General features: G+C 32.9%; 3 protein-coding genes across 7 annotated transcripts; 2 read left to right on the top strand and 1 right to left on the bottom strand.

Moving 5' to 3' along the window:
• Positions 1–502: 502 nt before the first annotated feature.
• Positions 503–8,160, top strand: LCB1 (long-chain base1). Of its 2 annotated transcripts, none has more exons than XM_012224175.4 (13): positions 503–658; positions 1,635–1,848; positions 1,957–2,051; positions 2,452–2,543; positions 2,860–2,953; positions 3,045–3,117; positions 3,206–3,338; positions 4,055–4,229; positions 6,244–6,384; positions 6,465–6,560; positions 6,727–6,868; positions 7,473–7,600; positions 7,707–8,160. In XM_012224175.4, exons 2-13 carry the CDS (start codon positions 1,743–1,745, stop codon positions 7,869–7,871), a joined length of 1,440 nt encoding a protein of 479 aa, XP_012079565.1. In that variant the 5' UTR covers positions 503–658; positions 1,635–1,742; the 3' UTR covers positions 7,872–8,160. The 2 variants fall into 2 exon arrangements, with proteins under 2 accessions (XP_012079565.1, XP_012079572.1); XM_012224182.4 differs by having other exon boundaries at positions 517–789.
• Positions 8,161–12,721: 4,561 nt separating this feature from the next.
• Positions 12,722–23,262, top strand: LOC105639982 (Endosomal targeting BRO1-like domain-containing protein). Of its 2 annotated transcripts, XM_012224191.4 has the most exons (12): positions 12,724–13,046; positions 13,633–13,696; positions 14,119–14,384; positions 14,473–14,606; positions 14,739–14,874; positions 18,141–18,237; positions 18,324–18,390; positions 20,306–20,404; positions 21,270–21,359; positions 21,987–22,141; positions 22,587–22,688; positions 22,819–23,262. In XM_012224191.4, exons 3-12 carry the CDS (start codon positions 14,132–14,134, stop codon positions 22,934–22,936), a joined length of 1,251 nt encoding a protein of 416 aa, XP_012079581.1. In that variant the 5' UTR covers positions 12,724–13,046; positions 13,633–13,696; positions 14,119–14,131; the 3' UTR covers positions 22,937–23,262. The 2 variants fall into 2 exon arrangements, with proteins under 2 accessions (XP_089582115.1, XP_012079581.1); XM_089725989.1 differs by lacking the exons at positions 22,587–22,688; positions 22,819–23,262 and having other exon boundaries at positions 12,722–13,046; positions 21,987–22,145.
• A 515-nt stretch (positions 23,263–23,777) lies between these two features.
• LOC105639997 (Cwf18 pre-mRNA splicing factor) lies at positions 23,778–27,500 on the bottom strand. Of its 3 annotated transcripts, none has more exons than XM_012224215.4 (5): positions 27,454–27,500; positions 27,113–27,260; positions 25,079–25,211; positions 24,795–24,909; positions 23,778–24,073 (listed from the first exon to the last, which is right to left on the bottom strand). In XM_012224215.4, exons 2-5 carry the CDS (start codon positions 27,250–27,252, stop codon positions 24,012–24,014), a joined length of 450 nt encoding a protein of 149 aa, XP_012079605.1. In that variant the 5' UTR covers positions 27,253–27,260; positions 27,454–27,500; the 3' UTR covers positions 23,778–24,011. The 3 variants fall into 3 exon arrangements, with proteins under 3 accessions (XP_012079605.1, XP_012079602.1, XP_012079595.1); XM_012224212.4 differs by having other exon boundaries at positions 27,356–27,489; XM_012224205.4 differs by lacking the exon at positions 27,454–27,500 and having other exon boundaries at positions 27,113–27,349.
• Positions 27,501–27,877: the final 377 nt, after the last annotated feature.

A 27,877-nucleotide genomic window follows, 5' to 3' on the forward strand; every position in this document is an offset into this window, starting at 1 on the left:
TTACGTAATTATACATCTTACCCCCTTATGTTTAGAAATTTGTATTTTTAGCCCCTGATATTAACATTTTGATTGAAAATTGAAATTCAAGAATTTGGTATTTCAATAAAATGATAATTTTTATATTTTACCATTTTTATTTTATGCATGTTTTGAGACTTTGGTGTGACTTATTATCAATGGAGTAAAATAAAACAAGCAATTTATATAGCTAAATTCAATTAATTTAGGATTAAGATTTGGTTTGGTATTGTTTTTAATTTTTATGCATAGATTAAAAATTTTTGAAGGTGAATATATTATTCTTATTTTGATTTGTTATAAATTAGTAATTTTTTAAATAATAATTTATTATTTATTATTTGTTATTTTTAAATACATGTGAAAGGATTTAAGTTAGAATCAAACAATAGAATTTGGAGAAATGAAATTTTAATTTTTTTTTTTTGAGAAAAAACAAACCCAAAAAAGTCAAAATTTTTTTGTGGAATTCAATTACGTAATGTTAGTTATGTAGACAGACCATGGGTCTTTCATTTGTTGCCAGCGACTTTCAGAGACTCTTCTCAATTCCATCTCTCTCCTTTTAGCTCCTCTGCCTCCGCAGCCACCGCGCCGCCTCCTCTTCCTCCTCCGCTAAAGTCGTCGACCCTGAAAGGTGTGGTTGTTGCTATCCCTAAGCCAAAAATATGTAGTTAAGCATGACAGCCAACGACCGAATCAAAAGTTCTCCTGCTTTCAGTTCCGAATAATTACCTTGTTATTCACTCTTTTGTTGCTCTTGCATTTGTACGTGGATCTTTGACTCATGTTTTGTTATCTCTTCTGGATTGCTTTTAGGTTTTATTGGAAATGCAATTTTGGTGTGGTTTTGTATTGGATTGTAAGTGCTAGAAAATTTCTTCAATTTGTACATGGGATCTGGGTTTAACCAGGTCGGGAGATATGGGTCAGAATGTTTTTGTTGTATTAGAAGATACGGACTTAAAGAAGGCAGTTAAGCCTTGCGTTGGATTTTTTATGGTTGAACAGATAGATCTATTCAGTTCATTAATGCTTTATCAATTTGCTGGTATTTTTTTCTTGAGAATAATATAATTTTTAAGATGTGATTTCATTAAGTTTTCCCAATTCTTTCTATCTGATTTCATTTTCTTCATCGCACTCCATTTAGCTATTTAGCTACGGATTGGAACTGTAGAAAAAGAAAAAGAATTCTTCGTTCTTGTTGCTTTTTGCCCTGTTTCTGTTTGATTGATCTGATTGGTCTGTAAAATTCTTGTCAAAGCAAAAGTAGCATTAGAAAGATAATAGCTATCATTACTTTAACTGAGAGTGATGGATTATACGTGTTTTTCTTTAATCTTAAAGAGTTGTTTTGCTGGGTAGAAGAAGTTTAGTTTAGAGTACTGTGAACTTGTAATTATAGTCTGAGAATTCGTTAAACAGGCTTTGATTTAGTATTTTAGTGGTTATGTGGTTAGAGGTAATAAAATCTGTACTCTTTATTCAAGCTATTTCATGGTGGTCTCTACCACTATTTAATTTAAAAATAAAAAAGAGGGCACAGATGGTTGACGTTTTACTATTTAGTATTTCAGGATTTTATTACTTGCTAATTGTTCTTTCCGCAGGTTTTTTTGGATAATCAATCCATATATTGCATTGCAACGAGTGTTGAATCCTGCGTATAACTGATGCTTGAAGTCTTTATGCACGTTGGGTTTTGATATTCACTACCAATGAGTTCAACGGTTTTGCACATTATGAATAGTGCTCTAGAGTGGGTGACTGTGGCCTTGGATGCTCCATCTGCTCGAGCTGTTGTTTTTGGTGTTCATATTGGAGGTGACTAACTTTTTGGTGTCTTTTGCAACTGTTGATGCTAGCATATGCTTTCTCTAGCTGTTAATCTGTGATTTTCGACTAATCGATATTTATGTGGTTTTGTTGAAGGACATCTTTTTGTTGAGGGTCTTCTTTTTGTGGTCATTCTTTTCCTGTTAACCCAGAAGAGTTACAAGCCCCCTAAAAGGCCATTAACAAAGAAGGTCAGTGTGGCTTATAATTCCTTATCTAATTTAATTATAGTTTTAAATTTGTTTTATGTTTTACTGAATTCCATCCTTCCATATGCATTTCATAATCTGCCAAGTTATAATTTTTGTAACATCTCTATCTGTCTTCATGCATGGAAACATTATTCGTAGGACTTTTATGACATTTTTTTAATGCTGCCTTTGTTGACTTTTGCATAATAAATCTTGATATATTCTTCTTGAGTGTACTCTTACAATATATTTGCACATGATATTCTTATTAGCTGATTTAATTTCATAATTTTACTTTAATCTGTCGCAGGATAGCAGTTTTTTGCACCATCCACTCTAATATTGTTCATGTCATGCTAATTTAAAATTCATGAAATAGTGTCTATTGTAACTTGTGCAGGAAATAGATGAGCTATGCAACGAATGGGTTCCAGAACCCCTTATTCCCGCTATTTCAGAAGAGATGCAACATGAGCCACCAGCACTGGAAAGGTGAACATGTTTCCCATATTTATTTAGTTTATATAGTTTTTGAGTATTCTGGAAAATTGTTCTTTTGCTTGCAAGTGTAGTTCTTATCCTTTTCTGTTTCTTTTGAGAAAAAATAATTTTGCAGCTAGTAAGTTGGGCCATTCTGGTTGTCCAATTTCCATGTCTATGCTACACTATATGCCCTTTCTTTATCCACATTAGTATAGATAGATGATCTACTCCATAGTTCTTATGTGAGTCAGATAACTCATAAATCACATTAACAGTTAAATCATTCTTCTGAATTTGAAGGCTTCTCATTCATTTTTTTATGCAGTGCTGCAGGGCCACATACAAAAATCAATGGCAAAGAAGTTGTGAACTTTGCTTCAGCTAATTATCTTGGATTAATTGGGCATGAGAAATTAATTGTGAGAAAATTAGTTCCTAGATAATTTTTTTTTCCTCCATTAGGATAATGGTTTATCTGAATGGAGTTTTTATGAGAAAGTTTTATCTCAGGAGTCTTGCACCTCAGCATTGGAAAAATATGGTGTTGGTTCATGTGGTCCTCGTGGATTCTATGGAACAATTGGTAAGACAATTTAAAGTGTCTTCACGCATCATTTCAAGTATCTGGGTTATATATAATATTTAACCTTTAACAAGTTTCTTTTCCTTAGATGTACACCTGGATTGTGAGGCCAGAATAGCAAAGTTTTTGGGAACTCCTAATTCAATTCTCTATTCATATGGACTTTCCACCACCTTCAGTACAATTCCATGCTTTTGCAAAAAAGGAGACATAATAGTTGTGTGAGTAAATCTGGTCGCAACTGTTTAATTATCATTTATCTGTACTGCTCTACCATGGAAATCAGTTGATAAGAATTGTTTCTTTTTCTTTTTCCTTTTAAGTCAATAGGAGGGTGAGTATGTGGATAATGTGGCAGGGGTTTCATATTTTAGGGGCAACTGGGTGGAGAATGTCTAAGGTGATGACATCACTTGTAACTCTGTAAGGGTGGTAAATAACTCACTTCCCATGAGCTTGGAATTCTGGACACTTTCTCACAAACCTGGTTGGCCCAATCAGTCTCCATAGTCAGCCTACTGGCTTTATAAACTTCTTTGTTAAACCGTACTGCTCATATGCAGACCACTATCTCAATAAATTCTCCTCTCAAAATAACTGATGTCGGTTTTTTGATATATTTTAAATGATTTTTACCCAAAAGGAATTTATTAGGGATGTTTTTTAATCAAGTTGACTTAGCTTGTCTAGTCATTTTGGTTTCTCATCTTTGATGGAAAAATTTTCATTTATTTGTTTTTGGATGTAGTTCAGTAACCACAGTTGTTTATGGTGTATTATCATGTAAATATCCTATAAATTTGTTGCTTTTTATTTTCTCTAATTTAGCTTTTAGCATGGACCAAATTAGCTTCTCGTTTGATTCAAAAATAAATAAAAATAGTGTCTCATTTATATCCCTACTAAAAGTTTTTTTTTTTTTTTTTTTTCCTTCTAGCGATGAGGGAGTCCATTGGGGAATCCAAAATGGCCTTTATCTTTCTAGAAGCACCATTGTGTATTTTAAGCACAATGACATGGAATCTTTACAAAATGTGTTGGAGAAAGTAACTGCAGAGAATAAGCGTGCTAAGAAATTGCGTCGATACATCATTGTTGAAGCAGTATACCAGGTATTCTTGTCAGTTGTGCATTTTAACTTATTTTCATATTTCGCAATGGAATTGCTTCAGCCATTGCCTTTAGTCTTTACCAGTGTTTATAAAACTGGACCGTCAATTGAATAGATTGGTTCAGCAGCCCAACCTGTTATGCCCTGTCAAAACCAATTAAAATAATAATATAAATTTAAATTAATGTTTGTAATTGTTTTAGAGGTGAAAAACTTAAAATTAAAAACATTAATTAAAAAGCCAAACTAGATAGCCGGTTCCTGAATACATATAGGAGCTGGTTCAGTCTGGTCTTCAAAACATTGGTATTAACATTGACAATTTCCAATTTGCACTTACTAGTTTGTCTCCAGTTCTATTGAGTTTAAAAGTTGATCAACATGTTGACTAGTAGGGTGCTAGTTTCATTTTTGATAAGCATGGATATGGAAATTTGACAACAACGTAAAAAGGTTTGGACCAGTAATGAATGGGTCATTGTGGGGGAGAATCAAGAGATATTCCCATCATTCGATATTTTTATATCGCTTGAACCAATAGCTTTCTAGTCGCAAGCTCCAAGCTTTCCTTTCTGGATATCAACATAACATTGTGAATCCTGCTATGGGAAATTGTGATGATCAATATTAGGGTAAACTGTACAAGTTTTTAAGATTGCCTTGTGGTTTTGCATTTTGACAATCAGGGACAAAGTTTTGTCTTACTTTAAATGATTACCATTGAGAACAAGAAAGCCATTTGTTAAAACTTAAAGCAAGGAAACCTCTAGGAGATTAATAAGTTACCTTGTAGTTTGGGTTGGGTTTGGTGGACAAAGGTTTGTTTTCTGTTAGTCATTTGTCAAAAAGAGATGGAAAAAGAGGCCAAACATTTCTTAGAGATTAGCGGAGCTGTATATTGTGGAGATGAAAAGGACATAGAGTTCCCAACAAGCTTTGCATCCAATATTGAATAACATTTTACACATTATTTTATTGATTGCAATACAGTAACAAAAACATGACTAAAAAGGGGTAGAAGGCATAAAAATCAGATAGCATGATATTAAGTGGTAAATAATTAAAAATTTTGCTATTTTAATATGAGCCTGAACGCTCCTTATTTGGCAACCTTCCCATAAAAATGTAATAATTGTCATTACGCTTCCTCTTCTTTCTCAATACTTATAGACATCTTTTCATATTATAGTTGTCTTCTTTAATATATTGCTTATTGATGTATACTTTAGCTTGTTTATTATTAGTATCTAGATTTATATATATGTGTTTATGTGCATGTGTTACTTTTTGTTAGGTTGTTGTTGTTTAGCTTGCATAAATTCTCCTAAATGTATTGCAACCCAAACTAGTGATCCAACCAAAGTAAAGTTTTGAATGACCAGCATATCTATTCTTATCGCTGAAATTGTTTCAAATAAGCTAATAAACTCTCTTCTTTTTAATGCCCAAGTGTTTAGTTGGAAATGCTTTAAATTTTTATTTGGTTGTTGCTGCTAAACCATATAATAATGAAGTTCATATAATAGGTTTATTCATTTTAGTTTTTGTTTGGACTTTTAGCCCTTATCTGTCATTTTTTTATTCTAATATTTTTTTTTACAAATTATTCTCTAGGTTCTTAAAATTATTCTAAAGTTGATATGTTATTATAAGGTTTTATGAGACTTGTATAATGACCTGAGACGGAATTTCTCAAGAACAATCCAAATTGACGTAATATAGAACTAAACTTAAGTAACTCCTAACTTGTCACTTCTATTGTTTAATTTGTTTTTGCATGCAAATGATTCCTTATGGTGCCTGATTGTCCACCTGAGGGTAAGTGTTTGGGATTTTTTTTTCTCTTCTTTGTTTTTCTTTTTTTAAAGAGGGGTTGGGGGTGGGTTCGTGGTGGGGTTTATGCCACTGCAATGCCATTATATGCAGCTGTTTTGTTCATTCTTGAAACATGTCCTTTCATAAAAAGTAAGCTTTCTTGACTGTAAGATTTGTTCATTTGATCTTGGAATCTTTAGAATTCTGGACAAATAGCTCCTTTAGATGAGATCATCAGATTGAAGGAGAAATATCACTTCCGTGTTTTGTTGGAGGAAAGCAACTCAATTGGCGTGCTTGGCAGATCTGGAAAAGGTCTTACTGAATACTACGGTGTTCCAGTACGTTTTGGTGACGCTACTTTCTTTTATTAATATAAACTCTGTAATTAAAATATAGTTATGAGGTTGAGGGCTTGCAGGTTGAGAAGATAGATATTATAACTGCGGCTATGGGGCATGCCTTAGCCACCGAAGGAGGATTCTGCACTGGAACTGCTAGAATCATTGATCATCAAGTATGAAAACATGCATATCTAGCAATTGAACCATTATTTTCAAAGTTGGATAGTTTTGCTAGTTAGACCTTATCACCATTATATTAGTGAGTGGAGGTGAAATGAGAATGCTTATTTCTTTTCCTTTTCCTAAATCTTAACGTGATCTTTTTTTAATCTGCTGCAGCGACTGAGCAGCTCTGGATATACGTTTTCAGCGTCTTTACCTCCATATCTTGCCAGTGCTGCAATTACTGCTATTGATGTCATAGAAGATAATCCTGCTTTAGTAACCAAGCTGAAAGAAAACATTGCTGTATTATGGAAAGGTTGGTTCTAATTTTCATTAACATCCGGTATCATTTCTATATTTTCTTGAAAACATGGTACTATTTTCACAAAAACTAAAGTGGTTCTATTTGAGTGTGCTAATGTGCTTTAAAACATGTTCCTTCTTCCTTGAGAATATTTGATGTATGGTTAATTTAACATTTTATTAGATCCTTGAGCTCAAGCTAAACTTCACAGTATCCCAGTTAATCTTTCAATTGAAGAGAATGTGAATACTGTCAACCCATTTGGCTGGCAACAAGGTTTGCTTGAGTTGACATGCAAAAAAAAAAGAAATCATATGCATATGCATATGACCTCACCTATAGAGAGCAAAGAACAGTTGCATATCTTAGCTAGATAAGTAAAAGAATTCACAATGAAAGGCGTAGACTGATGCAGAAAGCACTGATGAATCCACAAGTCTTTATGTGTTTAGCATGTTTTCTTTTAAAGAAACATAACAATGTTAAGTTTAGTTAGTAAATGGAAGAGCAACCAAGTTAATGAAGATTCATAAAGCAAAAAGTAAAAAAGCAATTTCAAAACGGACTACTATGATTGTTATTACTCTTTAATTGTAAATTACTTTGCAAATGCCAGGGTTGTCAAACATACAGGGCCTCTCCATCGCAAGCAATCCAGAATCACCTATTGTTTTTCTCAGATTAGAGAAGCCCAAAGGTTCTGTAAAAGATGACCTAAAACTTCTTCAAGAAGTTGCTGATCGAGTGAGCGATTAGTTCTTTGTTTTTCACTATACTCGTATATTTTGTTTGCAGTGCGAGTCCTGTTCTTATTTTCTTTCCTACTGGTTTTTGGTTTTTGATTTTTCAGGCATTGGAGGAAGACAATGTATTTGTAGTAGTTTCTAAGAGATCAACAGTTGATAAATGCAGATTGCCTGTGGGAATCAAATTGTTTGTTTCGGCTGCCCACACGGAATCCGATTTGCATAAGGTATGTGAATCCTTGAAGAGAGTTTCAGCATTGGTGTTATAATGGGTTGTTGCATGTCAGATTCCAGTGCTCGCACCTGCACAAATGTACGTGTATGGCGGACGACATCAAATCGGTGATGGTTTTCCGATCTGTATGTCGAAAGTGTTGAATCGAGTAACATACAATTGTGAGGATGAGCAGCAGCAGATTAAATTTTATGAATGAATGGTTGTAAATTGTAATTTTCAAGTGCTTTAAGAATTCCTTTTAGAAAATAATGCATTGTGATAGAGGGAACACAGTTGATCAAATTTTTTTAAAAAAAAAAAAAAACCATTATTATTATTAACTTTTTGGCTAAATACATTAATTTATTTGTGAATTTGACATTAAAAATATATTAAATAATTAAAAATATAAAATTATTATTTTAAAATTTATGTTAATCGCATATAAATCAATATTTTACGTGTGAATTAAAATTTTAAAATTAGTCATTCATTCATAAAATTTAGAATTAATAAAATTGAGAATGAGAAAAATTCAGAATGGGACAAAGTTGAAGTTATGAAGTCTGAAATTATATATTTTGCCTAAACTTTTTGTACCAAAAAAAAAACTAAAAAAAAAAAAAACATTTCCGTATTGGGCAAGGCACAGAAAGCATAGTATGGACCAGCAACAGCAGGGAAAGAAAAGATCCTCCGAAGCATGAGAGAGACGACACGTGTTAGTATCTCCGTCCAATGAATGTGATCTGACCGATTTGGGTTTGATGCAGGCGATCTCCTAACCTACAAAGGCAAAATAGAATAATTGTTTACACATGTAGCTTTTACATTGGTCAAATCAAAATCCTATCCAATAATGTTGTGGCAGCAAATCAAAGTTAATAAGTCACACACACTACAGTCCTAAAACGGCAATGTCATATTGCCTCGTGTTCTTTAATCATCAACCCACCTGTTTGATTGACACCTGTCTCGTCTACACTTGTCATTTTATGATTTGAAAAATAAATAAATAAATAATATTTTATCGCATTATTCTACCGGCTCTTCTTGGACCCAGTGCATAACAAGTGGGCCATTTAGAGTTAACCAAAAACCAATTATTAAAAGCACAAACATAGTATGCTATATTATATTATATGCACATTATTGTTCTTTTTTTTATCTTTAACTTATTAAATTATTAATAAAAGTTTTCATTTAGTGAATAATAATAAAAGTTCTCATCAAAAAAATAATTGTTTATATATATAAATTAAAAACCTATAAATATTTTGGGAGATTCAAAAAAAGTATAACAAGCAAATAAAATGGTAAATAGAGTATATTTTAATTTTATATAATTAGTAAAATTATTTTTTGGCTCCTCCTAATTATTTTGGTTGATTCAATTACTAACGAGAAGACTCGAACTCAAAATTCCTCACTCTTTATATAAAAAATAATTAAACTTAACATGAAAAAATATTTTTAAATTCATTCCATAAATTTAAAGACTTGAATTCAAGTTAATTTATATATAAGCGAAACTCGAATTGTAAAATGAAAATTTTAAATTAACTCAATAAAAATAATGAGTCTATAATAATTGAGATCAAGCTTGAGTCGAACCTATTAACTCGAGCTTAACCTTTTAAACCCATTTCATTATTTTGATCCAAAATTTTTTTCCCAATCTAAATTCAGTTGGAAACCAGCTGGTAACCACGTGTGGGTGACATCATGCACGTGACAACATCTATGGGTGACATCATGCATGATAAATCCACGTGTGAGCTAACAGAAATTGGACGGTGGGTTAAGAGCGACGGTTTGGTGTTGAAAGGAAGGCAATTAATGTTTAAGATTATATACAGGCACAACACAAACAAAATGCTCTTATTCTCATATTTCATATTCCTCTAAAAGATCTTTTTTAGACCTTGTTTTTGTTACGTCCATTTCCAATATCTCTCCGTACAAATGCAAGAAAAGGACTTCTGTTTTTTTTTTTTTCATGTTTTGATTAAATTTGGTTTGTGCTGAATCGATCCATTAAAAGGTAAAACGCTCATAATATGTATTTACTTCATACGTCAATATTGAACTTCCGATCTCACAATATGAAATTCTCAATTTTGACATTTTTTATAATTGTAGTTTAAAAATAGTGAGGATTGTTTATATGAATGCTTTGTCATTAGTCTTTTATAATTTTAGTTTTTTTTTTTTATTATTTTTTGTCTAAATTTAACGGGTGAATATGTGCCTACATGTCAATATAGATGGTTAAAAAGAACATTTTGAAACTTTTTTTTAAATCTTTTGGTGATTGATACAATGGAAGTTGTAAAATGATGTTTTGGTGTGTATAGAATGTGTAAATAATGAGAGAAAATTCGGTTTTAAGGGATAATGGTTTGATTTGATTTGGTTTGATTTGATTTGATTTGATTTGATTTGATTGGTGCCACCACACACCAAAAAAAAAAAAACACATGGAGAGGATAAAGAAAGAAGAGTTGCATGTGAGAAAGGGAAAAGGAGAGATGTTGTTTGAGATATTATACTACTTGTAGCTTTGTTGTTTCACAGTCCAGTCCTTTTAAATGCTAATGACACACACTCTCTCTCTATATATAGATTTTTTATGTCTTTTTCAAATATATATTTATAGATTTTTATGATTGAAGACTTGCCATTTGTCCCATAAAAACAACACCTATGCATCTTATCAGTTTTATTATGTGTTTTGCTTTTTACAGATAATGCGTTAGAAATTTCTCTCTGTCGTAAATAAAGATAATATAGTCAATTTATTTAATAATTTATTATAAATTTAAAAAAAATTCAATAATTTACTTAAAAGACAAGAAAAGTGTAAATGTAACGCTTATCTATGGACGGAGGGAGTAAACACTTTTGCCATTTTTACAGGCATGGAAAATCAAGGCTTTGACAATTCCATTGCACATGCTACTACTATTTGTGCTTTCAATTAATTCCAAATTTTATAAATTGAATCTCTCTTTGAAGCTGGTGGCTTCTCAGCTTGGTAGCCACAAATTCTTGACATAGAAGTCAATGTATAAAGGAAAATATAGACACATCCACATTAAGGTTAAAAAAAAAAAAAAAAAAAAAAAAAGAGAAAAAGAAAAAAAAAAGGCTATGTCAAATCTTGTCTTAACTAAGTTTTGTGCTCTTTTCATATTATCACTTACAAATTTTTTTTTAATTCTGTTATTTAATTTTGTGGTTTTTTTTAACTAAAATGGAAAATTTTATTTGTTATAAAAAGTATATTTTATGCTTAGACTGAGTAATATAGAAGTGAAATTCTTTCGATAATGAATACGGTTCGCTTCTGCTGATCCAATTAATATTACATTAAAGAATTGAAGAAAAAAAAAAAAAGTATATCATCAATGAAAGAAGAATACTACAGCACACAATTTAAGAAAAACAAAAACATTGATGGAATGATAGGAGAGAGAAAGAGGGAGGGTGGTTAACAAGAAGAATAAACTTAGAATAGAAAAAGAGTAACTTGTAAAAAAGACTAGGTAGGGTGGCACTAGCATAGCTAATTTGAGCTTCTTGTTTCATGTGTCAAGAAGAGGAAGAGTTTATCTGGCAAAATTAGTTATTTTAGGGTATGTTTGGTATGAGCGTTTAGAGTAGTGTTTAGTGTTTTGATTGGATTAAAATATTATTTTAATTAATTAATGTGTTCGTTAATGTCACATTTATCCTAACGTTTAAAATTTGACATAGTGTTATCCTCATTAACGTTTAGCATTTTATAAACTTTTTGTGACGCTTATATCCATCACTTTTCTTTGCCTTATTATTTACTGCCTTATCATTTTTTTTTTTTTAATATTAAACAGTTAATCAAATACTTATTTTTACTGAACACTTCTATTTTAAATTGCTATATAAATAACTAACCACTAACAGCTAATATCTAACCGCTAACAGCTAATATCTACTAGAATCGCTAAAATTGTCGAATAGGTCCTTAGTAGCGTTTAGTTGCTAGTTGTTTTAGTAATTTTTATCTGTTAGTTATTTTAGCAGCTTTTTATGAAACGCTAAAAGTTAAATATTACATGAGTTAATTTCTCGCAAAATGTTACCTCAACCTATAAAAACTAGTTTAAACACTATGTTACGGAACAACTTTTTAAGAGCGTTTAATGTTTTGATCAATCGAAACACTAAAAGCTACAACCTAAGTAAAAGTATCATAACTGCTAACTAGTAAAATAGCTGACAACTATTAAATCAGCTAAAATTGCTAAATATGGCCTTAATCATCTTGAATAATGACAAATTCTGGCTCAAAACTCTGGAAGACTAAAGTATAATTTTCAAAAATCAGGGACTAACTCAAAAAGAAAAAGTGTTTTTCATAGTTTTAAAAAATTTAGACGCAGCAATATCGCTATATATTCGTCTTAGAAGCTATTCACAAGTACTCAACCCTTCCGAAATTCTAACCGTCGACACGACAATGAATAATACACTTAGTAGTCTTTTTTTTTTTAGTTAAAAAAAAGTACTCAACACCTTTTATAAAAATTAGCCATTGTTCCATATCCACACAGGATTTAGGACAACACATAAATTATGAAATAAAAGTAAAATCAAATTGTCTAATAATAATAGAATCAAATTTTACAAACTAAACATGAACAACTTATTTTCTATTGAATCGGTTTGAACCGAAACTGAACCGAACCTAACTCAATCAGTTTGGTTTTTCAGTTTTAAGTGAAAGTTGCTAACCCCCATGTCCCAAGTGAAACGCACCATTTTTGTGGAACCGTTATGCGAAGGTGGTGTGTTGTGTTCTGTTCCGCAATAAATTGATGACGTAAGGCGCTAAAGTAAATATAATAAGGATGCTTTTTAGTCTCTTTTTCAATATACGAGAGAGAGAGAGAGTGTTTGTTAAAAAGCTTTCTTTCCATTTTTATGCTCTCTTTTTAGTTTTTATATTATTCCATCTTCAATCGAACCTTCTAATCACTCTTGTAGCTCTGTTTCTGATTCTCTCTCTCCAAAATCAGACCAATGAATTTTTGTTTTGTCAATATCAAATTCACTTGTTTGAATTACACGCATTTTATGGTTTTTGTTTAATTTTCTTGGATTTTGATTTTAGTTCATCGGCATCTTTTTTGTTCTTTTACTTCAGTTTTGACTCTCTACTACTCTACTACACAGCTTTCTAATGGTAAGGTCTTAAATTTCTATTCATTTATATGTGGTCGCTTAGAAAGTTGGGGTTTAACACAGATGAAATGTTTTTCTTGCTGTCTTGATAATCTATGCATGCTTAATCCACAAACTATGTTGAAATTCAACTAGCTATCCAATTTTTGTTTTTTTGGGTATCTATCTATTAGACTCTTCTTGGATCTTTTCTCTGATCAATTTGGAGTACAGTGGAAAAGGAAGAAAAAAATTTCAACTTTTCCTTTGGGAACTGCTTAGTTTTTGGTGTAAAATGAAACCCATTTGGAGATATTACTTTTGAGCTCTTTATTTGAGTTGCTTCTCTTGAAAGCTCTTAATTCTGGTCGAGCCTGAATTCCTTAACTTCACATTTTTCTTTTGAAATTTCATGTGAGGTGGGAAATTAAACTGGTTGTTGTCTTTTAGCTGTTTTAGTTTATAACACTTTACATCTTTCAGAATGGGAAGAAAAGGAAAGTGTCAAGCGTCATGCTTTACTTGTGATTCACCTGCTTTTATTGGTTTTCCTCTCTCTGCCATTTACTCTGTCCTATTGACTATTTCTTTCCCCCTTTTATCTGCAGAAGTTACCTTGAAATTACTAGAAGTTCTGATCCATCGGTCATCAACCTTCTGATAAGGGACAAGGTCAGATAATACACATATATATTATGTTTATTATATATATTTTTAATTATATTTATGTATGTAAGTATGTGTATATGTGTTGCATGTGCCATCAATTTCAATAGTTTTTGGAGAGTTCTGGTAGGTCTTCGAATAGTGCTCGTGAGTGACTTAGTACTTGTACTTTGTTGGTTGGGGCATTTATTTAGTTCTCTTTATGGATTATTTAGTGGTTATTTTCCACTTTTCCTTGTGATTCCTGACTAAATTGTTTTAACTTAATCGTTTGAATTATTTTACCAATTCATTATCATTGAGATCACTACATTGCCTGTACCGTGTTTTCAAATCACTGCTGTTCCTTGTGAGCAACATCCTACATGCCAAAGAAATTATTTTTATTTTGTTTACTGACTTTTTGTCGTTTGGATTGATTTGTATAGTAAATTGTTGAATATGGGGTGCATAGTGTCTACACCAAAGGACTCCGGTGGAAATAGGAGGAGACCAGGGAGTATAGGGGAAGTTTTTGTTTACATACCAGGTTTTCGGATACCAAAACCTGTTGATTTCTCTACATCCCTTGGTGACCACTTGTCGAAGAATTTAGTGGAACGCATATCTGCTTTAAGAACTCGAATTGTAGTTATGGCTGCCCAAGAAGCACCAACAGTCACAAGAACAAAGAGAAAAAATGCTACTCAACATGGTAGGTTGTGAGAAATTCTAATGTGCACATCATAGTCGATTAGGTGTGCCTTCTGTCATTTGTATCTCAAACTTATTTGTCTTGGAAGGAGGTTCAACATTGGCTGATCTTCATCAGGCTCTTGAAGATTACTTGCCCGTTCTGTTGGGACTAGTTAAAGATGGAAGCCATCTACAGCACAAGGTGCAATTTGTGTGGATAAATCAAGAAGATGATGCAGAGGTGGGAGTGTGAGATTGGTTGACCCTTCATTATCTCTTTTTTATTTTATTTTATTTTTTGTTTGTCCTGGCGTATGATCTAACCTTATGCATTAGATGATTTTGTATTTAATGTGAAGTTGTATTTTTGCAGGAAACAGCCATGTCTAATGCATGGTATGAGGTGTTGTCAGTTTTGCACTTAATGGCAATGCTATTGTTGTCACAAGCCAACCTGTTACTGTTTCCAAGAATATCTGCTGATGGTTATCAACCAAAAGTATCGGCAGGTAGGTATTTACAGCAAAAATACATGCTGCAGTTGACCATGTATTTGTGTGAAGCCTTTTCCCCCTTTTAACTTTCCCACAAATTCATGCCTTTTTAATGCATATAATATTAAACTTCAAAAGCTTTCATTAATCATCCTTATTCTTGCTAGAATTAGTTTCTTCCTCTTAGGTGAAGATCAAATGTTACTTTTGTTTTGCTGCGGGAGATTAACTGTCAGAACATTGCAAACTATATGTTATATTTCTGATTTCAGCCTATCAAATCTTTGCTATTAATATAATTGCATACTCAACTTAATCAGTAGCAATAGATTGATCTGTATGGAAGATAAAAGCGTCGATCTAATTATACTTTTGTATTGTAGATGTGATAAGCTATTATTTTTGCTTTGGCATGTTAAGAAGTTTTAGTGATGTTCATATCAAAAATAAGATTTTTGTTAGGGTGTTGGTTAATTAGATAGGTTGGAGAGTGAGGGATAACTTTGGAAGACCCATTGGGAAATAAATTTAAGGAAGTTACAGATGAACAGAAGTTTTGTGGGTTCAGATTTAAGTCTATATGAAGGCTAACAAGTGTAGAAAATTATGTGGATAATTACAGTTTGCAGGGGATAAGATAAAAAATTATAAATATGAAAAAGAATTGAGTTTGATGTCTGTTTATATATGCTGGTTTGCAGTGTCAGCTGTAACTCAGGGTTAGTTTAGGTTCTTTTGTGGCTTATCCAGACTTGGGACTGGTTATATATGGAATAAATCAATGTTATACGCTTACCTAGGCAGAGTTACGTGAAATCTTGATCATAAGTCATAACTAAATTTCTTAAAGCATTGAAATACTTCCTTTTTTGTGATTGTGAGCTCAGTTCCATTTTTTCTTAGTTACCTGTGAGATAATAGATAAGTTAGAGGTAAAATAATAAATTGAATTAGGTGAAGGATGGAGGCTATAACAATTTTGCTTCCGTGGATAGTCAGTAGGTGGAGGGGAAGTTTCGTTCTGGAGATGGAGGTGGATAGAGGTGAGATTATTATGGTTTTTTTCTTTTATATGTGGAATTGTTGAGAGATGGTAGCTTTAGATTGATGATTAAAGGTAATGGGTTCATATTTTCTAGGTTGAAACTAGTTGCCATGGGAGACTGTTTGTTCAAGATGAAGTGTATAAAGTGAAGGTTCCTATCATAAATGGTTTTACTATTGACCTTTTTCTTTAAGATTTTTGCTTCTCATTCAGAAGTTGGGATATTATACAGGATGACTTTATATGAAGTGCTTTGGGAGTTTTCCTGTTAATATAGTGGTGGATAAGGGATTGAATACCACTTTTTTGTCTAAGAAACATGTTATTCCATGGAAAAGACTTTTGTAGGTCACTAGTGTGTATAAGATCTTGGTTGAGTTTTATGTGATAGATGGTGTTGTGTCAAGATGCTCTATGTTTAGTTTGTAGAGAGCTTTCATTTAGGAGAAGTTGATTCTAGGTGCAATATTTGATTCCTATTTGCCAACAAAGTGTTTTTATGATAATCTTAGAATGGGGCATGAAAGGGGATGCTCTTGGTTGGGTTTTGAGGCATGATTGTTTTTAATAGGGGTTCTTTATAAGGCACAGATAGAAACGGCCTTGGTCTTTGGTAGAATGGATTTGAGGTCCTTCTCTGTTGCTATAGTTTTTGGTTGCTGTCAATGGTGAGTGAAATTCTCTGTCTAAGAGATTTATGGCAGTGCTATGTCTCTTTATTTTCTTTCATTGTTTGGGTTTCCCGGAGTGTGGATTGTTCTCCAAGTTGTGGAACTAAACAGGAGCATAAATCTCCTTGTCTGAGATCGTGATATTGTGGAAGTAGGCTTCTTCAGATTGCTTAATCTGAATCACAAATATCTGTTGTTTACGTACTTTTTAGGGATTGCTACCTAATGAAGTATTGATAAAACATCATATATTGTAATGAAGTAAGAATAATTAAAAAGATTTTTCTAATATCTGATAAGTATAATTAATTATTTTTCAATTAAAAATGCTATATTAACAATGTAAATTCTGTAAAACAATCCAAATCTCAAAATATCCACAGCATGATAATCATGAATTTTATCTGATATTTGTATGATTGAGATAGTTTGATTCTCAACCCATGGTTATAGGCATCTCGATTTGCTAATTAATGGTTATGGCATCTTGATTTGCTAACTATGGCGTTTGATATTGCTTATGATCCATAAACTGGATCATTCAAATTTTATCCAAATTCCAAATGGCTAGGGGTACAACGATTTCTTTTAATGCTTTTGGACAAAGGGTTAGAGTGGGGTCTCTTGGAGGTTGCATTTGGTTTCAGACTTGCACTTGACTAGCTGGTGATCACGGTAATTGAGGATCAATCAGTTCACCTGTTTGGGTGACCTTTTGCACAGGCTATGATTGAACCCAATCAAAAATTGGTTGACAGAGAGTTAACTAAATGCAAATTGATTGGTTTGTCATTGTTATTTGGGCTGGGGTAGTTGTGATGAATACTTGGTTTGGCTGGGTGTAGTAGTGAGTTAAATCCTTTAAAGTTAATGTTTTTTACTAATACAGTTTGTTATTTTGACGTGGTAGTTGACTTGGTTCCCATAGATGACCCCTTTTCTGCTGTGAAGAGAGTGGTATGGAGAGTAACAGAAATATTTCTTTCCTACTCTTCTTTCATTAATTTTCTTTTATACTACTTTCTATTTACCTTCTCTTTTCTCATTACTAGTATTCTTATTCACTACTTTAATTTCTTTTCTATTCTACTGCTCTTATTTCGGGAAGTCTCTTCATTCTTGTATTTGAGGCCTGTGCTTCGTTCCTTCCACTTTTACGGTTGAGAGGTCATCCATTTTCAGGAATATATATTTATTACAAGGAAAGTACTCAAATTTTGTGCTTCTAAATTGGATAAATGTTTAGTGCAAGGGAAATAATAAGCAATAAAGACGATGGAGTGAAGAATGGGAGAGAAAGTGAGAAAGTTTTTGTATAGTTTATGCTTTTTCAATTTTTTTTTTTAAACTTTTGTGGCATCAATGATTTGGTAGGAACTTCTGCTATATCTGAAAGTGTTGGATGATTGTTGTTGCTTTTTTAGATAAATACTGAGAAACATCTCATGCTACTTGAACTAGTGATGATACGTACTTGGTCCTGGTGAGCTTGTAGACAATGTGCTTCCATACAAGCTTGTTCTAGTAGTCCTATGCTACATAAGTTCCATTTTGTTTTGTGACAGAGAGCAGGAGGGCATCCATTGATATTTTCTTGAAGGCTGCAGGATACCTGGATTGTGCTGTCCGACATGTGCTCCCACAGTTTCCTCCTGCTCTAAGGTTGATGTGAATGGAAAACTTGCACGAAAGATAGCTGGTTACACTGTCATTACAAGTTTATTCTGACTTTTTTCTTTTTGTTGTAGGAGAGATTTGCCAGTGGACTTGGCAGAAGGAGTACTTAGAGCACTTTGCCTGCAAGCATTGGGACAGGTACTAGATTGTTTTCTGGATGGATTTTATTGTTGAACTGCTAAGTTATACATGTTATACTCTGTTTTACATGAATTTGAGTACAATAGCAGTATACTTGTCTAGGGTCGAACTCTCCTATTGTAAGGTTAGAAGGTTTAAATGCTGTAACTGATGTGTATTGTTCGTTTCCAAGATCTTCTCTCTTATATTATGTTTTGCTTTAAGCATTCCTATTTCTTGCTCCTTGAATTTCCCTTTTTTTTTTTTTAAAAAAAAAAAGAAGAAAAGAAGTATACTAGTGCAACATTTGTTGCTAATGAAATTGTGAATAATGTTTAAGAGGAATGAGAGAAAGGTTTACATTTTCGAGGGTTTTCTGATGAGCTTATGCACAAAACAAATTTGGTCTGGATAATGAATAATTGGAATAGAGGTTTGAATTTGGCTAGGTTTACAGGAATCCACTAAGGCAATTCATCTTTTGCTGAGAAATAATATATAGAGGAAGAAGATTTGGTAGCAACTTGAAGGATTAGATATCCTGCTTAAGAACAAATCTCAAAGACGAAACACAAATCTGAAGGTATTTTGGCCACCTACTAACACTCGCGCTGGATAAGGTGCATGCATATTAAATTTTATGAGCTAGGAACGGTGTGAGCTTCTTAAATGGCAAATGCAACTCAATGTCAAAACCAATTGGCTGGTGTTATCTGGTAATTTTTTCAATGTGGATTCTTTTTCCAACACTTCCTCTCAAGTGCAACCTAGCTAGTCCAATAGCATCAGGTTGATTGATACTTGCCTGCATATAGAACAAATTAGCTTATCATCATTAGTCTTGGGTTGAGTTGGCCAACATCGTCAGTAAAAATACAGGACCTAAGATGAGGCCTGTTGGGGCACTTGAGCTTTTATAACATGTCAAAACCTAGAAGAGAGAGATATTAGATGGGCTACAGGTGAATCCTATCATTCAGCCTCCACTTGTATTTATATTAGAAAGTAAAAGAATATTACATAGTTGCCCCTGTATCTATGTTAGCATCTCACTTTACTTAGTCACCTCTCCAGCACAGCTCTATTAGTTACTCTGAGAGAAGAAGAAAAGAGGGGGGGGGGGGGGGGGGGGGGGGAAGAGAGAGAGAGAGGAGAGATTAGAAGGCTACAGGTAGCCTATCTTTCAACCTACACTTGTATTTATATTAGAAAGTAAAAGAATATTACATTGTTGCACCTTATCTTTGTTAGCATCTCGCTTTAATTAGTCGCCTCTCCAACACAACTCTATTAGTTACTGCAAGGTGCTCCTGTACTCTTGATACACTAAGCCGTGGGAGAGAAGAAAAAAAAATCAAGAGAACCTATGGGAATTGTCAACTGTCTAGAAAATCATAATTTCTTTCCAATAAACGTTGTTTTAGACATAAAGAGCATTGTAATGTATATTTGATCAAATATACACGGAACTATGAATTTGAGTAATTACCAATATTGTTATTCAAAACCATGCCGAAAAGACTATGGTGCATGGGTCATTTTATTGCATATATGTTCTCTTGATTGTGCGATTAGCTACAGGTGTTACCACCTCTTTTCTTTTATTTTATTTTATTTTATTTTTATGTAGTTTTACTTATTATTTCTGCCAGGAACTCTGGGTTTTAGTGGTCAAACTGTTCATACATCCTTGTATATTCTTGATTTTCTTTCAAGAGAGCAATGATCTTTTATGAACAGAAACTTCCTCTATTTTGCTATGAAGTTATTTACAATAGAGGCACTGGCTCCCTACTTCCTCAAAAATGAAGTAGAATTTGTTTTGTTGATTAACAATTTGTAGGCACTCTTTTTATTCATATATCTTATCTGGTTCTATTTTCTAACTTTCCCACTGTCTAATGACATTTTTACTGTTTCCTGTCTGATGAAGGTTGTCGATATCCAACTTGGAATGGCGATTGATAGTGCCAAAGCCACACTTGCAGTGAAGCGGAGGCTTGCATGTGAAATGGTAAAGTATTGGCAGCAGGTATGAAAATTGTTCATCATTTTTGTTGAGTCTGACTATTCAAGCATATCCTTCAAAGTTCAAAGTTTTAATAACATGTAGAAACAGCAGTTTTCTATTAAATTTATCATGTTTCTATTGTTGGTTTATTTCCTCCCTTCATTTGGTTTGGCTTGTTGTGGGATTATCACTCGTGTATAATCATTCCTTAAATAATAAAGGCTTATGGAAATTTATCATTATTGAAACTAAAGTCCTCAGCGTTCAAATGTAATTATATCTAGCAGGATTCTTTTCTAGGGGTGCAAGATTTTACTATTATTTTAATACCCCTGCTTATTCAATAGGATTTCGCTTATATAGTATGTGTCATAGAATCCTGGTTTACCAATTACATAGGGACAAAAGCAACACATTTGGGAGAATACTGCTTTGCCTACTTTCAGGCATTTATATGCAGAATATTGCTAATTTTCACTTTTGAGTAAGTGTATTTTAACTTTCTAATGACTTGCTTAAGCTTTTTGCTCACCTGCAATAATTTCGCAGAACCTTAGGAATTAAAACCACCTTGGTTTGTGAAATCGGATATCTTTCTTTATTGGGAGTTCCCTTTAGCTTCAAATTTTTTTTCATATATTTCCTTAAGATTGTTACCTTATCTATTATTATTTATTTATTTATTTATGCTTCACTTAGTTGCTAGGTTTGCCAACTTTTATAGCTTTGTGCAACAACTATTCCTTGTTTTTGTACGATGGCATTTATTTTGAGTGAAGACCTGTTAAGGCTTTTATTTCTGTTGCTAATGAATTTATGTATCATAAAATTGCATTTCAATTGGTGATCCTGAAAGATGAATTTCTGTTTGTCATATTTTTGACAGGCCCAAGATAATATAATGAATCTTCCATTATCAAATGGTTGGGGAGAAAAGCACAGACTCTTTGTGAAATGGAAATATGTGGAAGCAAAGGTTTGCTATAATTTCTTTCATGCCTATCTTAGTCTAATTATGTAACGTCTGTGAAATATCTTGTCCCAAGACTGAGAGATGGTGCTTCCTATAGCTTTGTGAGTAAATTAGTCTAATATAGCTACATGATTAAAAAGAGATCGTAAGGTTACCTTGTTTAGTTGTCACATAAAATATCTGACTAAATTGACTGATCCTAGACATAAAGCTTAGGGAGTAAGAATTTGATGAAAACATTATTTTATAGCTGAAGCTGTTATACAAAAATATAAAAATTAATTCTTTGATTTTGTTGTCGGGAAAGTAATATGTAGCAAATGCTTGAGAGATTGCAGCTATCCGGTTTTGATATATCATCTAAATCGATTCTGGAAGAATCAACTGGTACCCATGACCTGAAAACAGTGTTAGATTTTAAGCTGTGTCCAAGTATCTGTTGTGTTTCAAGTAGTTAGAAGCAATATTTTTATTAATGTGCCAGTTGTTCAATCAAAAGGCTTAAAATGGTATGATGTATCTAAACTCGAGTTTTAATTCCTTGTTCTTGGCATTTCCCCATCCAAGTGATTCGAGCAAAGAATTTTTCTTTTCTTTTAACTTTTTTTTTTTTTTTGTTGACTCAACCAGGCTGCAGCATATTATTATCATGGCTTGATCCTCGATGAGGGCAACACAGAGAAATCTCATGGGATGGCTGTAGCTGCTTTGCAAGCTGCAGATGAATATTTTAAGGAGAGTAGGAGGGCATGTGAGACATTTAATGCAGCTTCTCCTACGTCGAGGTAATCTACTGAAGCCACTGCTGTTAAGGATCCTCGTGAAAACTTTATTGCTATTATTTTTTCCATATGATGAAGCTGTAATGGTCATTTTTTATTCTGTAGAAGAGAATTTGTTCATAAATTTCAATATAAGCTTTCTTTATTTCTCCACACCCTGATTTACATGCTTTAGCTGTGTGTCTTCCTTGACATGGTGAACTGTTACCTAGTAGTCATAATCGGATTTGTATTTTGTAGTGAGAGAAAGCTATGACCATCCATTTATTTGAACTTGCAATTTCAATGTATTGAATGTTTCATGTTGGTTTCCAAACTTTTATGCCCCTTTGGTTTTCGACAATTAGGGGACTGTTTCTGCTGAACTCACTATTGGATGTTTTCTGACAAATTCTTAGAGCATGTCAGTTTTTATGTTCCTTTCTAAATACCATCTCTGTTGGTGCAGAAATCCTCCGCTTTGGGGAACTGTGAAATATCTCTCAGAGAAAATTCCGAAAGATGCTTCTAGCAAGGTCCGAATAAACCGCGATCTATACTCTTATGAAAAGTAAGTGATGCTTTTAGAGCTGAATTTGCTGTATTTTCTTTTTCGTTTATTCTTTCTCCAAATTTTCTTTGTTAATGAATTCAGTAATGATATTATCATCTAATTCGGGTTTCGGTAACATTGGATGTAGAATTATGGAGACAGCGCCAACTTTGCCTGATTTCGCTTTGTCCTTGAAACCCGACGAATATCAGCTTCCTGTGGTGGATTCCTCATGGAATGAAGAGAATGTGAATAGAGGAGGGTAAAGCCAGTTTCATTCAAAGATAGGCCATCTGCAATATTTTTAGAAAGAAACAGTATACAAGAGCTATCTCAAACTTGGAATGGAATGGTACTTCAAACAAGTGCATCATTCTTCAATTGTGTGTACCAAAGGTCCGCTTCAGCCCATCAATTTTTCTTTTTTTGCCTTCCCTAATATATTTTCTTTTCTTTTCCTTACCTAAATGATTTGTATCTTCCCCTGTGATAAGAGCTTTGTACAAGTTCCTGTTGTAAGCATGAAAAGGAATGGTTTTCCTTGGGTGTAAAATTTCAACATAGCAATAAAAGCAGATTATGTCTCTCTACATATGCTCATGCTAAAATAAAAATATTTTTCATTTAATAATTATTAATTTTTTTATAGTAATTACGCTTTACTTACTAAAAAAAAAACTATATTTATCAAATAATATATTATTTTTTTCATTTTTACCATTTGTATATAACTAATAGTTATTGAATAATTTTCACTTAAATAATTAGTTAAAAGTAATATAATCAATTCACTCAATAATTTAGACAATTTTCTTAAGAGACACTGATAAGTATTGGCTATATTCCTTTTGTGGTGATACAATGCAATCAACTAGCCATTAAGAAAATGTCAAATACAATCCAACAACCACTGATTTTACCATTCAGTCATTTAGATGATCATATACCTAAAAGAATTGTTCCCCAAGATAAGCCTATTTAAAAACAATAGTAATTAAATTAAATAAATCAGCATTGACTAGGTCTCTCTGAAGTCTTATTTTCTATTTGTTTAAAAAAAAAATTAAAAAATTAGGGTATTTCAGTTCAATATTCTTTGGATTTGAATTTGTTTTAACCTGCTGGTTCGGTTTTCAGTTGCTTCAGCTTTAGATTTCAAACTTCAGGTATCTTAATACAATGGTAGAGCTCTGTAGAAATTTTGCCTCGATCAAATAGACAGGCTACAGCACATTACACTGCTTGGATTGAGAAACAAAAAAAAAAGATTCTATCACTAAGTTGTAACATTTGGCTCAGCCAATGAACTATAATACTGTCCTTAATAGGCGATAAAATTTATCACTGATCTTCCATAGCTGTTCCGCCATCTTCGTCAAGCTGTTTTTGCTTTTCTTGTTCCTCTGCAAAATGACAAAACATGTGACCAAATCAGAAGATTAATCTGCATCACAGAACTTGTTAAACAGGCAATGAATTTCATATGCTAGGTTTTGATAAAAAATACCAGGATAGTGCTCTAGAAAATTCAGGTTGTCATCTATGTTTTCATATCAAAATAATTGAGCTTGGAGGTATGGGAATTTTCCTCCCATTTCACCAGTTTAGGGTACATCTCTGAGAAGATCTATAGCTGCTAAATTCTGTCTAAAAAATGAAAAGATACATCCACAAACAACTTGTTCTTGGTCCCTAAATGAGTCATGATTCAGAAACAGCACAAATAGTAGAAAAGGAAAGGGAGGGACAGACAAATAAAAGAACACACATCACACGCATAAATTTCATTAACGTATTGATACATGGCGGATGTTAATGATGATATCATCAATGAGTTGGAGAACAAACTGATTAATTTGTCATGTAAGCAAAATTTGACTGGATCGACGAAATATTATAGCTGAAAACCAAATTGGGAGAAACATTGGCTTTTGTTGTAAATTTGCCAATTGTTCAGGGGCCTGCTCATGAATTAGGCTTAGAAGCAAATGCCATGGGGTCAAAAATAGTTGAATGTGTCTAAAGGGTAGCAGTAGAAATTTTTGATAAATGAAAGGGCATTTGACTGTGATCATTATAGCCGATGAAACAGAAATTTTAGAATTCAACTTCACAATTACTTACCCATTAGTTTATAAATTGCCTTCTGTGTGCGTTTTTCTAGCTTATCAAGCTTCTTCTGCACATCCCTTCGAAGGTCCCAATTTGGTTTCTTCGGAGCAATGTTGAGAAATGGATCCTGAATAAAAAAATCCAAATTTAGAATACAAAAATATAATCACCAAAAAATAAAAGGTAATATATATATATATATATATATATATATAGAGAGAGAGAGAGAGAGAGAGAGAGAGAGAGAGTACAGATATGAGCTACTGCTAATAAAATATGGCATTTAAATCAAGCACCTCTTTTGTCTCTGACGGTGGAGGTGCTGCTGCAACAGGATCTTCAAACTTTGGTAGCACTGGTGGAGCAAGCTTAGCCTCCTGAAGCTCCTTGGCTTGAGGAACATAATTTCGAAACTTCATGCTGGGATTACTAGAGAATGAATAGGAAAAACATAAAGTTGTATATGTTAGTGCAGACAGCATAAAGTGAACAACACATACAAAGTCCAAAACAAACATAAATAGTTCCAAAAGAAAAAAAATAAAAATCAGGCATGTTTCAGATTTCCACAAGCAAAAGTGCACTAAGGTACAACTTGTGACAGCTATTCTCTCTTTGCATACATGCCAAACACGACTCTGTAAAAACATTTTGTGCATAATACACATTTCCTGCATGCATTTCCATGAAGAAAAGTAATGGAAGAATGTGTGAATAGGAATAGATCCAAACACATTATACATGATATGTATTTCTACAAACAAAAACAATTTAAGTATGATTATATGCCAGTGATTTCTACTTTCTTCCCAATGATTTCTAGTCTCGGTCGATTGTGTTAAAGATCTTGGCACTAACCCTTGCAAAAGAAGAAAGGGAGAAAGTTTAAAAGACAATAAGCAAACCTACCATGAACAAAAGCGATCAGCATGACTAAAAATAAATAGATCCAAATTCCAAGCATGAATGCACCATCTACTTCCACAAAGAATGCAATTAAAGTTTATAATATGCCGGTGATTTACATTCCTTCTCAGCGTCCTACAAAAATATTTCTAGCAAACCTTGCACAAAAATAAGAGGGGAAAAGTCAAGCAATTGAGCATGCAGATGAATGTTTAGTTTCCTGTACCCCCCAATTCTTCAGTAACACAGCAATTAACTTATCTTATTGACTACACATTTAAGTACCAGAGGGGTTTAAGAATTGAACCATAAGTCCCATGTCTCTGCCTCTCTCTTTCTCTTTGAAATATCTAGGATGTCCTACAATTCCTAGTCTTCCAAAACTGTACGAAAGATCCTTCTGGAAATCCTTTTACTAAAAGAAATGGAGAGAAAAGTAGCCAATGAGTAACTAAAGTGCTGATATATGTGCATAGCGTCCCAAACATATAGGTTTTTCTGGTGCTAATTGGTCTGTCCAATTTCACAATCGTACTGCTGATATGGACCCTTAAAAACATAAGAAAGGAGAAGTAACCAACAATTAGGCTTTTTGTACAGTCCACGGTCCTCTAATGTGGAAGACACTTTGCCATTGTTATAGGAATTGTATCAAGTGCTTTTTCTGTCATTTCAAATTTTTTCTTCTTCAACAAAACTTACCCACGATCAAATACCTCCTTTTGGCTAGAAAGCACCATATGCCTTTGTTCTTATGCATAACTCCTCTTATAGCCACAAGTACCAAGCATAGAATGAAAGGGGGTATTAAAATTACAAACTAAAAGAGCACATATAATATAATAGGCCGTTATTATCAGCATGCCCCATTTCAGATGCAAATAACTCAAAAGTATCAGCTGTAGCCTATTACATAATAACAACAATCACACAAAGACTTGAAACATGCACCTTCGGAAAAAAAAAAAAAAAAACAATAATGACAACCAGGGCCGCAAATGTTTGTCCCAAAACACCAATTACCATGACTGCAAAAGCCATTGAAGACATTCAGACCATGGTAGTGAAAATTGATGGCAAACAATACTTTTGGCCCTCAAAGGATCAACTGTCACGCTTTGACAAAAACTGTTCTTTATCCTTTCGCAAGTTATAGTTAATTTGAAACCAGGATATCTAATTCGAGGCAAAATCAAATGATAAACAACGCGGCACACAAAAACATTTCCGGACTCTTGGATTGAAGGATTGCAACAATTTAACCAGAAGATATGCCAAACATATCAGACTAACCATTACACTGAATATATTATGGATAAACAAATACTATCATAGTTGTTAGCATACAAAAACCACGCCAATCAAACGAAAAAATAGCTTAAATAGCTTAAAAAGGAAGAAGAAGAAGAAGTAGTAGTACTAACTTGTCGGCGGAAGTTTCATTTTCATTATTTGTCTTATCATCATCAGGAGTACTCAGTAGTTCCTGGGCAGCTTTGAGAGCTTTGAGTCTCTCTCGACGTGCAACCGCAGCTTGTTCGATTGACTCTTCTTCAGTAGCCATTGTTCTGCCTGAACAACAGTAGGGAATCAAAGAAACCCTAATTACTAATATGATTAGGAAAAATTGAAAGCAGTAGAATTGAGAGAAGCTAATTCAGAATTACTTTATTTGATTAAACGAATCAAATATGCAAAAGGAAAAAGAGGAAGGGATTCCGCATTTTTTTAACTTTATTTTTTTGGGAAAAATATAACTTCATACCAAAAAGGTTAATTTATTTCTTTTCCTTTTTCTTTTGATTGGCATTTTTTTGAACTTCAAACAGGTATATTGTTTTTCTTTTTTCGCAATTACTTTTTTATCCCTCAATTCAATTACACGTAAATACATTTATTTTTTAGAGTAATATTGTTATTATCTATAATAAATATGGATTAGTATATCATATTATTTTATAATTATAGGAGATAATTTGTCTTTCTCCATTCAAATAAAATTTAATTTGCAATTTCAAGCTTTTGTTTTTATCCCTATTATACTATTTATGACAAATTATTATAAAGCCCCTAAGGTTTAACTTAAATTACTATTTCATTATTACTATTCAGAGAAATTACTATGAAGTCCTTGAGGTTTGACTTTGTTCAACTACCTAATCCATTTATATAAAAGTGCTAGATTTGCC

The sequence above is a fragment of the Jatropha curcas genome, chromosome 9 (assembly GCF_041381405.1).
Source record: "Jatropha curcas cultivar XTBG-Jc1 chromosome 9, XTBG_Jcur_1.0, whole genome shotgun sequence".
NCBI lineage: Eukaryota > Viridiplantae > Streptophyta > Magnoliopsida > Malpighiales > Euphorbiaceae > Jatropha > Jatropha curcas.